Here is a 17,274-nt window from a genome sequence, read left to right as displayed (position 1 = left end):
AAATGTTTAATCCATGTAGGCCTATTATTGACTGCTTTAACCATTGATCGGTGCCGCGCTGCGAGCTTGTAGATCTGCTATTTTTGAAAAATCATGATTTTTCTTTGCAAGTCTTTGAATATACAGTATCTATTTAAAAGCGAACATTTGTAACTCACATATTTGCTTCTGGGGGGTCCCTGGAACAACAATATTTTGAGATGGGGGTCCGTGGGCAAATACCTGTAATTTTGTGGGTCCTTGACATGAAAAGGTTTGAGAACAGCATGATTTAGAGGAAGGATTTAGAAGTCGGGTCAAAGATCGGGTCAAAGATATTCAAAGACTTGCACACATTTTCACGATTTTTCAAAAATAGCAGATCTACAAGCTCGCAGCGCGGCACTCAGTGCCGCGCTGTGAGCTTGTATATCTGCTATTTTTCAATGGTTAAGGCATAAAATAGTGGTTAAAATCTAACGCGACTCGGGCGCGGTCCAGGTATTTGAGTATTAATCCAATAAAAGATGGGGATTTCATGACTCTATAAAGGCTGCGGTTCTCACACGTTTTCACGTCAAAGGCCCCGCAAATTGATGTGTTTGACCGCGGAGCCCCGTCTGAAAAGAGTGTATGCCACGCATTGACCCCCATTAAGACGTGCCTTGTGTTTTAAACGATTAAACGCTAAACGATAATCTAAAATAATAGGGTTAAAATGATTAAACAGATTTTGATGGGGACCCCCCTAGAACCAATTCAAGGACCATTGGGGGTCCCGCGAACCCCACTTTGAGAACCACTACAATAAGCGTTCTACATACAGTACATACGCCAAACCCAATGTAAACAATCCATATATGGTTGCTAGCTCAATTCACGCTCGATTAAACATAACATAATTCAGGGATTAGAACGTTGATTCTTTACAATCAGAACAGTGTTAAGACACCCATTGTTCTCGGATCCTTTGGTTCTCAACGTTTAATTTATTTAATGGCCGCACCTCTTTGGGGAAAACACGTTCTTTAACCCCTATTCCCACCATGTCAGGCTACATGTGTGTAAGGCTTTGCATAATGAGTGGCATCGGTGCACTGAGGGGCTGGCTGGGACTTGCATGCAGTTTGGGGCTGTGGTGTCTGGAAACAGGTTGTATATCAATTAAAGCCATCAAAGGATGTGGGGGCATTTACAGCATTGCCCTTTGACCCCCGGGGTGAAAGACCAAATTCTTTGTTTTTGCATGTCAAAAGAAAGTGGGGTCCAAAAGATAACAACACTCGACAAAAGGTTTGGCAGCTTTTGGCAACCGATTAAGGCTTTTGAAGAGATAAATTATGAACTCGCCATCAGATGGTCTGCAATATGTGGCTAAACCTAGTTGTAGAATGAATAGCAAAAAAAATATGCCAATCTAAAAGCTCACAACACATAGCGTCATGGCACATTAAACTTAAAGATCGGGCATTTTTGCTATTTAAAATAATGGTGTTTAAAAAACAACTATGACCCAGGCAGCAACTAAGAAATAAGTCTAACTGTTACGCCTAAAATAAATTAGGATTTCTCAGTCGAAGTGATTAACATTTAAAACAGGTTCAGGTATATCAACCCAAACACAAGAAGGTGAAGCTACTACTTTTTGCTTCAGACCAAATGAGGCAAACAAAAGCGTAACTTTACTTTGCTGTGTACAAATCGGCCTGATGGTGGCGCTAAATGTGACAGATCCATGTCGATGACATGACTGTAGACATACTGTGTACCGCTTTGCATGATTTTAGGGCAAAATCTGTAGAAGCAGTGTCCAAAAATTCGACTAGCTCTGCCCTCGACAGAACAGATCAGAACACTTTTCGTCCGATGTGCCATTCGGAGACATGTTCCACTCCCTCGATTGAACAGCTTCAAAAGATTTTTCCAACCCGGCGAATCCCAAGGGAACCCAAGTTAATCCTGATCTTCACCACAAGCAGAGGGATCATCTCAATGTAAATCAGACACAGAGCTCTTGATCAAAGTGTCCAGTCAGTCTTAAACACATCATCATCATGCCATGCAAAGCAAGGTCACCACCGTCTCAGCTGTTGTTGGAGTGGAGTGGAGCTGGGGGCGGGGCGGGGGAAATCATGTTGAGAGATAATGTGTAAAAAGGTGGGCTATAGCCTCAGGACTGGGCGATGGGAGGACTTCAAATCAATATCACAATCTAAACTGTTGCCTCAATTAGGAACTATATTGGGTGGGTGGGGGGGTGAAAATAGCAGATCTACAAGTGCACAACAAGTTGTCACGATGTACGGGTTGTGACGTTGCAGATCGTCTATTTTCAAATGACACCAGTATACTGTAAAAAAACGGCTTAAGTGGTTAATCAGACTAATCGATTTTGTTGATTATTAAATAAATAGAATGATTCCATATAGAAATTACACCCCCCTCCCCGGAAGAAAGCTTTTCATTTCATTAATCAAGCCAGATTAAGTTCTAAATATCTGTTTGATATATTTCAGATTAATTGCCCTGCCCTATGTGTAAAAAGCCAGACTAGCCTATATATAGTACCAACGGAATTGGGAGACATTCACAAACTTTCAAGTGTATGCATAGTGCACTACTAGTGTGTTTGACAGGCGACATGTATACACAGCAAACGGCCCTGATTCTCATCTTAAGTAAACCACTTACACCCATAGTTGACTGCATGGGATGCCCCAGGGCTCTATATGTACTTGGTGCTCTCCTCTTTTTCATTCTACACAAAAATAGCCGATCTACAAGCTCACAACGAGTCACTCTTTGTGAGCTTGTAGATCAGTGGTATTTTGGCTGAATGTTCGCCCCCAGAGAAGAGACGCCATGCATGGGTCCATCTGGTTTTAAAGCTCTGTGATTATAAGATCAGTCGAACCCATAAAACAACAACGAGACAGGACGGGACATAACATGGCTCCACCACACTTGACCCCCCATACCTCTACCTAAACCAGAATTCAACCCAATCCACATCATGTAAACAAAGCCGTGAAATGGTTCTATACTCAAGGTCCTGAGTGCAGATAACATGTTGCATAATGGATCAATGCCTTGGGCATCAACCCACATGCATGCATAGGCAGGCTTAAGTTCACCAACACCAACCCCTCCCCATCCCCATCTCTCTGTCTCTCTCTCTCTCCACACACACACACACACACACACACACACACACACACACACACACACACACACACACACACACACACACACACACACACACACACACACACACACACACACACACACACACACACACACACACACACACACACACAGAGAGAGCCAAACAGCAAACAACACACACTCACTCTCTTCCACACACAGCCAGTGGTTTCTTTGTTTAAAGATACACAACACACGTGATTATGAGGAACAGTCAGCACTATTAAGCCCAATCGAAGGGTTCATGCAGGAGGTGATGTCAACTCAATAGACCGAAGAATGACACTTCATTCACTGACCATCATCACCCTGCACTGGCATCATTACACTTCCTACCAATACGGGTCGAATTTACCAGAACAATGACTAAAAGCTCCAAGAATAGACTGGTGTATTACAGGGACATGCAGAGAATGTTAGAGAGGCAGGAGCTGACATTTCTAAAAGGGCCTTTCGGTGAAAATATTGAAAATAGCAGACCTCCAAGCTCACAACGCGTCGCGCTGCGACGCGTTGTGAGCTTGGAGGTCGGCTATTTTCGTTTCGGTTCTTGACACCCCACTAAACTAAGCATAAAAAAGGCAATACTGGAGATGTGGCATGGATTTCTACCCAGAGAGGGCAATTCATTCAACATAAGATGCTGCACTCAAGTTCAGGAGAGTTTGGACAAGGCAATTCTCTTGAATGCTGCCTTCGTGTATGGGCATGGAAAGAGGGCATTTGCATTTCTTTCACCATAGTGAAAACAGCATTCATGGTCTGGAGAAGGCACTTTTTACAGACTGTCTCTATGTGTGCACGTGCCTGGTGTATTCAATTATTTCAATGCTGTGGGCTGCACACCATTGAACATGAATGCATTTTAAAGTCACAGTCATATGAATTGCATTCGTTGTATACATACAGTATGTAAAATGGTTTTTTGACAGCTGAGCTGATGAGTGCATCTTCAAATCAATAGCCTTCAAAAGTCTCTTCGAATCAATGTACAGTATAATTTTTCCTATTGGAAGGAACTAACAATAATGGGGAAAAGGTGACCATGCAGCAGCAGCAGCAGCAGCCATGGCATGCATTGCTGTTGCATGACAGCCCAGGCTGCACACACACCGCCATCTGCCTGCTATTGTGGTCAATTCACTGCTGGTTGGACCCCGTCTCTCTGAAAGAGAGGTCTGAATGCAGATGCATACTTGAGCAGTTTTCCAATGACTCACTCCACACACAGTCACACACAATAATGTGGCAGTTAGTTAGTAAGGCTACTACTAATGCACGTACTATGCAGGAATAAAACATGTCGGTTTAATCAACTCAACCCATGAAGCACACAAGTAGAAATAGATAATCAAACATCACATATTTCATTGTCATCTCTGCAGAAGAAGCGTGCTGCTGTCTGCGGATGAAATGGAATATCCTCAGTAATATAGTCTATATCCCGTGTTGATTTTAACTCTGAGAGTGTGCAGATGGAACCTAAGAAGGTTCCAACTGTACACTATCACAGAGGCGTCAATTGGGTATGGCAGCTGCCATACCTTGGCCACAGGGGGAAACAAATAAATGTTCTTCTTAAAATAAATGCATCATGCCTGTTGCTAAGGTATGGCAACATGACTGGTGTCTTGCACGCACGCCTTCACGTGCGTGCAAGACACCAGTCATGTTGCCATACCATAGCTTTTGCTGAACTGACGCCACTGCACTATCAGAGTTAAATTAACACTCTCTGGGTTAGATCAACAGACGGATCTTTTTCATATGTTTCTTGTTATGTATGAAACTGAAATACTATTGATGACGCCTTACCTCGGATGTGCAAAGCCAGCAGAAGTATCCACCACGCACCCGCCGCACTACACATCATCATCCTCGCCATGGCTCGATCCCTTTCCTTTCCTGAAAACGATCCCTGCCGCGATCTGTCTCCCTTCTCTCTCTCCTCTCCTCCTGCTAATCGGATCGGTACCAAAAAACGCCTTCCAAACAACTTCTCTCTCCTGGAAATCCAGTGAGTGTGGAGCCGATGATAAATAGAACCTCCTCCTCCTCCTGGCTGGCTGAGTGGCGACAAGCAAGCTGCTTCCAAACCCGATCCTTTACGAGATCATCCACCGATGGTTCCAATGAATGAGTCCCCGCGTCTGATCGCTGCTGCTGCGGGCTCCCTTTGTAGTGGTAGAGTTTTGGACACAAAGTAACCACTTGGGTAATGAAATCCAAAAACGGCGTCCCGGACGCACGCCACTAGCGGTACGTGCGCGCGGGTGATAGATAGGGTGTCGCTGCGATCAGAAAGAGATGATCAGAGATAAATGAGTTGTCAACAACAGGACTCTCTTTTTGTGTCTAATGATGATCGGAGGCATTCGGGGATCTATTCCTTGTCTGCGCTGTTACATCCACCGCTGCAAGTTCCAAAAACTGATATAGCTCCTCAGTGTAGCCCTGGAACAGTGTGTGTATGGATGTGTGTGTGAGTGTGTGTATGTGTGTGCAGGGGGCTGCTTGCTTGCTGGGGGTCCTCGGTTCGATGCTGTGCAGGAGGCAGCTTCCAAGTATGAATTGATCTCCTCTGCGTCCCGATCTATCTCCTCTCTGCGATAAAGAAACAAACACCGCCTACGAATGCAATATGCTCCTCTTTCTCTCTTTCTCCACCAGTATAGTTCCTTTCCTCCAGAACAAGTTGGATCCCGCTGTCTTCAGAGGTGTTGTATTGAATGTATGGTTGTAAATGGTCCACAGCACAGCAGCAGTGGGGAGAGAAGTTCTCCCTCTCTCTCAGTCTCTGGAAATGGTGGAATACTTTGGGAAATGTAACGCAGCCCGGCTGCAGCGCTATGCACCGCCCTGTTTCTGTTTAACGGCTCAACCTGGACTAGTGTGTGGGTGAGAGAGAGACCACTACAATGCGCTGAGGCGGAGAGAGAGAGAGAGAGAGAGAGAGAGAGAGAGAGAGATGACGTTGAAATAAAGGAGGAGCCTGAAACTAAAACTGTAGACTACTCAGTCCACTCTGTAGTTTGACCGACGGTGTCGCTTACATTACAATAAAGATAAATAGTATTAATTCATTAATAATTAATAGATTAAACTTGTTCAAGACACTTCACATATTTCAAACATAAATATTGAACTTTTGACTCATTACATTCCTTGTAGGAAGGAACCCCAGGACCCTTACACATAATGCGAATTTAGTAGGCTAATTAAACACTTAATAATGCCCTATTTCAAACAGAGAACATAGACAATCTTCAAGCTCACAACTCCTTGAAATGCCAAACGTTTTTATTTTTATTTTTTTAGCTGTGCTCCTGGAAGGAGCTATGCTCCAACATCTGGCTTTGTCCGGGCTCTGAAGCGTGGCCTACATCTGGCCTACATCTCGGCACAAAGCGCTCAAAGTTTGTTGTACGCCCAGGGTCACATTGGCCAAGCTTTGTGGGACACTTAATGAAACACGCACAAAGTAGGTATATTATGGGCAGTGCAAAAAGTAGGCTACATGTCCAAATATTGTGAACAATGTGGAAGGCAGTAATACTAGTAAGACGCCTCAGGGCGATATGCGACCTTGCCCTAAAGGGCGAGGTCACCCGTGGCCCTGGTACCCATATATGGAGATCCCACTGTATATGGTACATACCTTTTATGCCCATACATGGAGATCACTGTCTGAACCAGCCACACAGATATGGCATTCCCATATGAAGTTAGATATGGGCTTAATATTGATGACATCAGGGATCTCCATGTATGGGCATAAAAGGGATTCTGTTAGAGTGGTTCCCATGACATCACAACATACAATCCCTTTTATGCCCATATATGGAGATCCCTATCTGAACCAGCCAGACAGATATGGGCCATGTCTTGGCCATCTGGCCAGTGATGTACAGTATATCGATGACATCAGGGATATTCATATGGGCATAAAAGGGATTCTGGGGAATACCCATATATGGACTTTTACATAGGTGATTTCACCTGTGATATCACCTGTGATGTCACAGTGATGTGTCAGGGGAACCACAGTGTCAGGCGTGATCTTCAGAGATACACGGATACGTGGACAAGATGTGCCGGATGTGTCATCACAGTGACATCAGAGCATGAAGTCAGAGCAGCAAACCCATAGACCGTAAAAATGTGGACACAGACTACACACACGTCTACACGGACGCGGACAAGCTGTGACATTTGTCATGGTAAACTGCGACCTTCGGTCGCAATAAATGGTAAGACTAAATTCTTTTCCCATAAGGATCTCAAAATCTCAAAAAGTATAATAATTGGTAACGGTTAAAAATGCTAACTGTGTAAAGCAGAACAAGTTGAAGTTTGAACGAAATTTGTAGCTCAAAAACAAAAGACTGGTTTTAGGTGCAACTAAGGGCCGATGCATACTCCACTTTTAGAGACAAATTTATTTCGGTTCAGTTCGGGGAGTCACAAAATCTCGGCTGCACAGAACAGCCGAATTGATGACGGTACCCGCCTCCCCAAACCTCTGAATAATGTCATATTAGTTTAGACAGAGCCGAACTGTAATGAATTTGTCTCTAAAAGTAGAGTATGCATCGGCCCTAAGCTAAAGTGAGCCGACAATTAACTCATATAAATAGCACCGCTCATTTCATGCGAGGTGTGTTGTTTGTATTCTAATACTCCAGGATTTTTAAAAGCCAACACGCGTAAGTCCATGTAATGTATGTTGATTGGCTAAATCAGGGGTCTTCCTATATAAATGGCAGTGGTACTGCCACTTGTACATGCATGTTTAAAATAAAAGAATGAATATATTAATCTATTATTTTAATATTAATCTATTATTTTAATAGCATAGTATTGAATTCACAATAATAGAATAGTATGTTAATACACATGAAACACAATGTTATACATAAATATACAATATATGTTGTAGCCCCACCCCCACCCTATGAGGTAGGGGGTCCCTGCTCCATCTCCCCATCTGTTTGGGGGTCCCTGGCCTGAAAACGTTGAAGACCCCTGGGCTAAATTCATAAATAATACACTAGCAACATCTGTTTGATAGGTTCAAGGTTCCTTTGTCATGACTTAGGCCAGGGGTTCCCAAACCTTTTTGTCTCAGGGCACACCATGAATATTTTTTTAATCCGAGGCACCCCTACATTATAATTTTCACTCCCAGCACCTTATATTTATAGCCTATCGCCGTTGTCGGGTGGAAACCTTGTATGTCCAAAACCGTTCGTTTTGTATTTATCATCTATAAAATGTACTAGTGAAAACAGAAGATCTACAAGCACACAACGCCTCGCATTGCGAGGCGTTGTGTGCTTGTAGATCGGCTGTTTTCACTAGTTTTGTGCGACAGTCTTGTATGATGAAGCAGTGTTTTGCTTTACCAAAAGACGTACACATTTGAAACTTGGAGATATGAGGTTTCTGCCCGACAGTGACGATAGTTTAGTGATTATGTTGCGAGGAAAACATTGAGATAATAGCCATTTTGGTTAGAACTGACTGAAAATTACTTTGTACTTCCAAAAATTATCTCGCGGCACCCCTGGACTGCCGTCGTGGCACCCCAGGGTGCCCCGTCACCCACTTTGAAAACCCCTGACTTAAGCTACATAAGAGTAAAAAGCATTTGTTCTGGCTCCTCAGACATGTACCAGCAGTAATGATAGTAGGGTCCAGAGGTCCTTGAGGGCGTTCCAGGGGCTCCCCAGCTAAATTAGTTAAGAATAAAAAAATCGGTTTAACCACTTTAACCACATATCGTCTCTGTCGGATGGAAACCTCAGCTAAAGTAGTCTGGGATCACTTCGCTTTTCGGGTTGTAACCGGTCTGGAGCGGAAACCACAACACGTCATGTTGTAGTCCCCAAAGGACTACAATTTGCCGGGACTATCAAACCGGATTCAGTTTTAACCGAAAATGATTCCCCTGCGCTCAAGGACATACTTTTAGGGCCTACCTAATAAACTCCTTGATGCGGAGTAGTTTTGCTTTTGAAAGAAGCGTTTGGTATATGCATCTTTTAGTCCAACTCGTAGCAACGGGCAAGACTACGCAAGGCTACTCGAGCATTTTAAAAGGGATTGGGGAAACAAACGGGGGGTACCAAATCAAAGCGACTTTAGGCGGAAACCAAACGAACACAAGGTTACAGCTAAAGTAGCAGATCGAGGCCTACAAGCTCAAAACATGTCACTTCTTCTTACACAAAAACTCCACCCGACGGCAAGTACATACATGGGCATTCATTCTTCATGGTGGAGGTCAGTACAGCTCCCATTCCATGCCGTGATGCTGCCTGTCATGTCAGGATGCTCTGCATGCATGGTAGGCCTGTAGATGGCCTTGGGGCCCATACCAAACGTCTTCAGTCAGAGCATGCACTGCGTGCCTGCCTTGGAGACAAGTTTTGCCATAGCAAAATGTGTGTGTGTAGCATAGCCTGTACTTAAATCCTAGTCTGAAGATGTTATGCAAGCACGACCACCGCTCACTTCACATTGGGTGTGATTTTTATATATATTATTTGACTACTGTAGACTGTTATATCTTATTGATGGTGTTTTTTGTGATGTTCCTGTATCTGTAACTATACCTCCCCCCATTCTGTATATGTACCTTAATTAACTTCTGTGCAGTTATCTTAGTGGTTCTTCTCAAAGTGGGTTCCAGGGACCCCTTGGGGGTTCCAAATACTACATTCCATTTGGTTCCTTTTGAGTTATGAGGGTCCTTAGAAGTCACTGACCCTGACTCACTGTGGTGCCAAAGGGGTGTGCACTCTGTCCAGCTTCCTGGAGTCCACTGTCAACTATTTGGTCTTTTATTTTTCTTATTGTTTTCTTTTTACCCCTTTTTTCTCCAATTTAGCCATTCTGTCAATTAATTCCTCCCCACACTCATTTGTGTGTTGTCACTGCTGTTGTATCCTACTGACTCACCTCCCAGTGAGGAGCCCCTACTGGGAGGACGTACTGTTAGCCTCAGTCCTACTCCTCCCATCCAACACTCCCTGTTGACAGGTACCGCCCCAGCTTGTAGGAGGATGATCAGTGACGCGACTTCCCTCTCCCGTACACGTTTGTATGGGGCTGTTAAGTCTGACATCATTTTGTAGGCAGAGGAGAACTTTTGGGGCCAACTGCCCCCAAAACCTGTGAATCTTTTTACTATTTTTACTATTTACTAATTTTTCTTCTCTTTGTTGTTGAAAGGAAAGTGGTAGAATTATACTTTAGTCGTTATTCTTGTCTCGGATCTGTTGAAATAGCGAGGGACAGATATTGATAATAAATCTGCTTGGAGGTCTGACTACAAAATGATGTCACGGATTAAAAGCCCCATAGCTGCTCGACAAAGCTGGATGCACCACACTGACGGCAGTGGCTCAGGGGTAGAGTGGCCGGATGGGAACGGTGAGGTTCCCAGTTCGATCCCGGGCTCCCCCAGAGTTAGCGTCGAAGTGTCCTTGAGCAAAACTCTGAAGTTGAACCCCTAATTACTCCCGATGAGCAGGTTGGGTGGTGCCTTGCATGGTTTCCTCCGCCATCGGTGTATGAAAGTCTGTGTGAATGGGTGAATGTAATGCACAATCTATGTAAAGCACTTTGGATAAAAAGTACTACTGTATATAAATGCACCTTTAACCATTTACACTGGATTTGAACCCTCAGCCACCCCAGTGGTGGGCAGGTACTTTACCACTGCACCACACGAACACCTCAGGTTGTTTGTGGCACCCTTGTGACAGGTTCTCCACCACCTCTCTCCTGTATGTTGTATCATCATTTAATGTGCCTGTGTGTGTGTGTGTGTGTGTGTGTGTGTGTGTGTGTGTGTGTGTGTGTGTGTGTGTGTGTGAGGGGGTGGACAGCTACCACACGTACTTAATAGTTGCCTGCCACAGTTCAACACCCAGCACGCACGCACGCACGCACGCACGCACGCACGCACGCACGCACGCACGCACGCACGCACGCACGCACGCACGCACGCACGCACGCACACACACACACACACACACACACACACACACACACACACACACACACACACACACACACACACACACACACACACACACACACAGTTCCTTTCTTATTCAGTGATTCCTTTTGCCATTCCTCCAAACAAAGCATTGCAGCCATGCAGTTTAGGACAACTGCAAAAAGAAAAAAAAAAAAAAAAAAAGAATGGATGGATGAATAGGAAAAGACTCCCCTCTTGTGGACATTAGACTAGGATCTATTCTATTCTATGGCCAGGGATGTTAAAGTCAAAAGTTCTCTGGCACACAAGTTTTTTGCAAGTCACTCAGGAAGAGTAATATGGTAGGTTACTATAATACGCCTTTAAAAAGGTAATGATGAATTACTCATTACTTGGTAATTGGTATCAAGGGTATACAAGTCATATTACTATAATAATATATAATTAGATATCGTCACTTTTGGACAGAAACCTTGTATCTCCAAGTTTCAAATGTGTATGTTTTTCCGTAAAGTAGAGCCCTGCTTCATCACACAAGACTGTCGCACAAAAGTAGTGAAAATAGCCAATCTACAAGCACACAATGCCTCGCATCACGAGGCGTTGTGCGCTTGTAGATCGGCTATTTTCACTATTTTAATCATTTTTTAAATGATAAATACAAAACTAACGGTTTTGGACATACAAGGTTTCCACCCGACAACAACGATATATTACTTTTGCCACCCTGACCTGCACATATCAGGTTGCGTCACAGTTTAGTGACAGGTTACGTCACATGAAAAATAACATTGCGTTATGCGTTGCATCTCTCTACGTGCTGATATCATGAGTATACATTGTTATCTCATTCAAAAAACAAATTGTGTTAAAAGTTATCATTAACATCTGTAATATTATTATTGTTTTGGCAATTGCAATAAGTTACACTAGTTAGGCTAGTGGGGACATATTACAGTTACTGCCCAATACTGTTCAGCTGTTAAGTGTGAGTGTACCAGTGCCCATAATAAATAAAAGCCTTTTAATTCTGTATTCCTCGCTAGTGCCTCAGGGCAACATTTTTTATTTTATTTTTTATATCCAACCCTTTGCTTAATTAATCCTCTATTAAAGTTGCGCTTTGTCAGAACTTCTGTTTAGCCACAGCGCGTATACAGTAGGTCTCCAGCAGTTGGGTTTTAATATACCCCAGCACAGCCTGTGGTTTAATGAAAGCCTCTTAACTCTGCATTCCTCCTGAGTGTCTTGGAGCAACACAACTTTACATCCAACACACTGCCTGAATTAATCCTCTATTGAGGAGGGTCTTAGTCTGTCAGAACATCTCGAGCTCCACTTTTGTTTCATGATGTACAGAGCAGAGATTCAAGGACCAGATGTTTGTCTGCGGACCCCCGTCCCATCTGACCATCATGTTGTGCCAGGGACCTCCATGTGACGTGTTGTGAGCTTGTAGATTGCCTATTTTCAAATATCCAATCGATTTAGAATGGTTAAACTGAAGAATGTTATACTATAATAGTGAAGAACGTCTGCACATCCAATACGTTTAAAAGCAGTTTAATGCTTAATGCTTAAAGGGATAGTTCACCCCACAATTACTTTTTTCTATCAATTACTCACCCCATGCATGACTTTATTTATTTATTTATTTATTTCTAAGCCAATAATTTGAGGAATCTATCATCATTATAACAATGTCCTGACAATCAACATATGTCAGAATGGGGTGTCAAATGTATGAAAACATGGCACTTCATTTCAAAAGGGTTGCTGACCCCTGGTCTATAGGCTAACTCATTTTACTGGTCTATAACAAATTTTGCTGGGTCTAATAGTAACTCATTTTCCTGAAGATCAAAAGCCTAATATCTCCTTCAGCCAAAGGGGGGAATTCCCCTTTAAACTAGTGGTCAATATGTTTGGCCTTAGTGTCGCTTAAGGACCCCCCCACTTTGAGAATCAATTAGAGTAAGAGGTTTGCTTGCAGGGATGGAATCAAAAGTATATACAGTATGGCTGTCATGAACTATCAGCTAGCTGTCTGCTTCTGACTGCACTCTGTGGTACAACTGAAATATGCAGTGGTGGAAGAAGTACGCAGATATTTGTTGCTGTCGGGCAGAAACCTCTTATCTCCATATTCTAACTTTTTGTGTTTATTTGTAATTGAATGCCCTACCTACTCAACGCCCTCATACCACAGCGTCACACGGAAGTATTACCAGATCCACAATCTTGGTACGCTGCGCTAAAGCTACGCATTTTGAGATTCTTGCGACCGTTAGGTCGCAAGTTACTATGAAAAGCTCACACACTCACAACTCACAGCCTCAACCCTTGTTTCTCACATGTCCCTCTTCTAGCACCACCATCAGGCTGATTTTTGAAAAACACATTTTTGGACACTGCTCCTACAGATTTTGCCCTAAAATCACGCAAAGTGGAACACGGTATCTCTAAAGTCATGTCATCAACATGGATCTGTCCCATTTCCCATATTCCCTCCTGATTGGCTACGACTGCCTTCTAAAGTTTGTGTGTGCGACCTGACAGTCGCTTATCTCCCAATTAGGGAGTCTTACTGGTAGATATACTGTAGATCTAGAGTTGGTCACAGGAGAGCAACATTAATGCCTTACTGTATGCAGGGTAATACAACGTTTAAATATAATAAAATATAATCATTTTGTTCAGGGATTTGGCCAAATATGCTGTTTGTTTTTAACGTTCTTTATACCAACACTTGTACGAGGATTAAAGCAAATCGATGTAATGCTGAAATGTAACCCGCCGTGTGCTGCCTGCTACAAGCATGTGCTCCTCTGTTGAATGCAACGAAACAGAAGCGGAATACAGATGATCTCAGAAATCCACGTTTAGGATTCAAGCGCAGAAATGGCCCACTGCTTGGAATTCCAAACGCTAGGCACAGAAGTAATGGTTTGAACTAAATATAATCATGTCAACAGAACTGTGTGCGGTGGGGTCTCCATAAACGGAGCCCCGTTGCTCATTAGCAATCTCCTGTAGGAGGAAAAGGGAATGATTTATAGGGTACAGGTTAGGTATATTATACTATTGTATTATTTTCAAAGGTAGTATTTTTATGTAGTATGAAAGAGGAGTGGGAGACAATTTAGGGAGAGAGAGTCTGGATGGATGGATGGATGGATGGATGGATGGATGGATGGATGGATGGATGGATGGATGGATGGATGGATGGATGGATGGATGGATGGATGGATGGATGGATGGATGGATGGATGGATGGATGGATGGATGGATGGATAGATAGATAGATAGATAGATAGATAGATAGATAGATAGATAGATAGATAGATAGATAGATAGTCTTCGTTTTAGTCATCATGACAGTACTGCAATTATGATACTCAGGACACATGCAGGGGGAAAAAAGATACAACTAGGAGTAACAAATAAATATTACAGCTGTGGAAGACAGGGGCCAGTCACAGGCCAGTAGGAGTAAACAGTTCTAGTGGCTGGATCTTAATGCAACATTATAATCTAGTGGAACCAAATGGGTTTGTAAAGGTCCATTTGGTTCCATTTGTACACTCAGAGTCACAGACTTGTAAGGGTCCATTTGGTTCCAATTGTACACTCAGAGTCACAGACTTGTAAGGGTCCATTTGGAACCCCCTCGAGGAACCCTGTGGGTCCCTAGACCCCACAGATTTGGGCATAAATTAATTATATCACAGTTAGTTCTGACTGCATATTGTGATTGGCTGAGGCGTTCCAATGAGTGCCAGTATCTACCACACCCTTAGCCTGGATTTTATTTCTACAAAAAAATATATATTACAATATATATATACTATATAAGTTTTATAGCATTACTAAAAATAAAAAAGCTGAATTTACTGAACATTTATTAATAATGCAATGTGTAAATATAGTTGAGTTAAAATTGCTTACAATATTCCAGTTCTGATGTTGTCAAACTAAAGACTCGACCACACCTCTTTGTAACACAATGATTTATGGGAAGAAGAAAGCAGAGGGAAGACAAGACAGCTTGGTGCCATCACACACACGTTGCTTTTAGTATTGGAGAAAGTTTGTTAACACTTTTCATCTAGTCTGGTGACAACAAGGTTACTTTTCATCTGTTCCTGGAGCCTTTCTCTTCTCTTTCACGTGCACAACATCCTAATATAGCATTCCAAATACACCTATCTTACCTGTACCCTAGCAACAGCCATCAGCCACTTTTAGCTATTAACTAGAAAACGGTGCCCTTTGGGTGCGTGGCTGTACCCAGTGGGGTTGGACAGAAGTTGTTTGAATTAGTAATAGCCTACATAATAGTGAATGAAGTGGTTGTTTTTGAAAAGAAGATGTCATAAGCGTTTAGCTTACATAGGTGTGTTTGTGTAAATTACTTTGCAACGATTGATACAAGCACTAAGTAACTGAAGAGTATTAGGTGATATCAGGGCCAAAGTGGTCCCTGCCCTGGCATGCAAGCACGCACGCACGCACGCACGCACGCACACACACACACACACACACACGCACGGCTAAACGAAGTAGTCTTCGTCTAATAGGGAGGCAAGATATTTGTTTTCTTCACATTTTAATAGTTCAAAAATGACTTTTTTGAGAGGGTGACGATTATTTATAATTAAACTGTGGGCTGTCTGATTTAGAGCTTCCCAGCATGCCTTGGGGCTCACACTTCCCATTTGTGTTTTGGCGTTATTTATTTTATGGGGAATGTGTTATGTGTATTAATGTATTGTCATCTGATGTATTGTCAAAAAAAGCCATTATTACTGACAGAGCACGCAGTAAGTTGTTTTAGTGTTTTGTGTGCCAGCGTTATAAATGAAAGGGTTTTCTTATAGAAAGTTATTGTCCTCTCATGACCTCGGATAAGAAACCCACCTGTCATTACGTTGGTGTCAGAAGTGGGCTGGCAGACATCCAGAAAACCCTCCACACTTCGCCAGGGCGATAGGGACGCTTTTCTGTCACCGTCAGGGAGGAACCAGCTCACACGACCGAAGAAACTCTTGAGGTGGAGACTGAGACTGTGCTCCAAGAATCGGAGCCAGTGGTGCAGACATCTCCTGTCCTCTCCCTCCCGTTATCAGAGAAGCCACAAGGCATAGGTGTCAGTATGGCTAGTATTACAGAGAAACAGGACATCTGGTGCGTCACTGCCCACTACCCGACACGTCTCCTCGATCCACACAGCCTGCGGCAAGAGCAGGAAGGTGCTGTGGTCCTCAACCGGCTCCGGGGATGGGTCATAGTCAGACAACGCACCGAATTATGTGCAGTGGCAGCTTTAGATAAAAGACATGACGGTGCATTATTCTCAGGCCAGCCTCATTGTTAATGCCAGCCTGCCGAAGCATTGATGGCGAGTTCCTGGAGAGAGGGGTGAGGATCGACACTGCCTCTGGCCCAAGGTGTTCCAGCTGAGCCATTGGTGGGCTGGTCCATATAGTGGCTGAACTACCAACGGGACATGAGACTGTTCAGACATGGGTGAGACCACTGCACCAACAAGAACCATGCACATACCGTAAGTCCCCCAACAGCATTGACAGAAATGCACTGCACTGGTGATATAACTTTGCCATTTTATATATGGCGATTTCTGATGCCATCAATATGATGTGACATACTGACGCCATAGACTGGCCTCCAAGTACTATGATAACGGGTACTGCACAACTGATTATGTTCCCAATGGGCATATAAAGTAACACATTTTATTTATTTAACGATAATATATGTGGTAATATTAATATTCAAATGAGATACTTGTGCTGTTATACTATGCAATAAGTAAAGAAAAAAGTATTACCGGTACTAGTATTAGTAGTACTTTGTAATGCTGATCAAGATGATGGCACTCCCTTTTGTGTATTTTGTACTTCATAGTACCCATCGACTATTCTATTCTAGTCTTCATTACTGCTGACCAGTTTGAAGTTTGAGGAATTCACTTCCAGTATGCGTGAAAATCATCTTGCAGAAATCCAACACCAAGCCAAATATAACCATGCTGCATTTTAAAAGCACATATTGAAGTC

The 17,274-nt window shown here is 43.1% G+C and overlaps 1 protein-coding gene across 1 annotated transcript in view; it reads right to left on the bottom strand.

Annotated features, from left to right (window-relative positions):
• Positions 1-5,274, bottom strand: part of nectin1b (nectin cell adhesion molecule 1b) — a gene marked incomplete at its 3' end in the record, with an annotated part of 251,705 nt that extends 246,431 nt beyond the window's left edge. The window contains exon 1 of the mRNA XM_080731181.1: positions 4,999-5,274. Coding sequence (XP_080587307.1) covers positions 4,999-5,068 — 70 coding nt within the window. The 5' untranslated portion in view covers positions 5,069-5,274. The remainder of the gene's footprint in view (positions 1-4,998) is intronic.
• Between the last annotated feature and the right edge of the window lie 12,000 nt (positions 5,275-17,274).

The sequence above is a fragment of the Nannobrachium achirus genome (assembly GCF_963921795.1).
Source record: "Nannobrachium achirus genome assembly, chromosome: 8".
Classification (NCBI taxonomy): Eukaryota; Metazoa; Chordata; class Actinopteri; order Myctophiformes; family Myctophidae; genus Nannobrachium; species Nannobrachium achirus.
The sequence above is the reverse complement of the archived record's forward strand: the minus strand, read 5'-3'. Positions and strand labels throughout refer to the sequence as shown.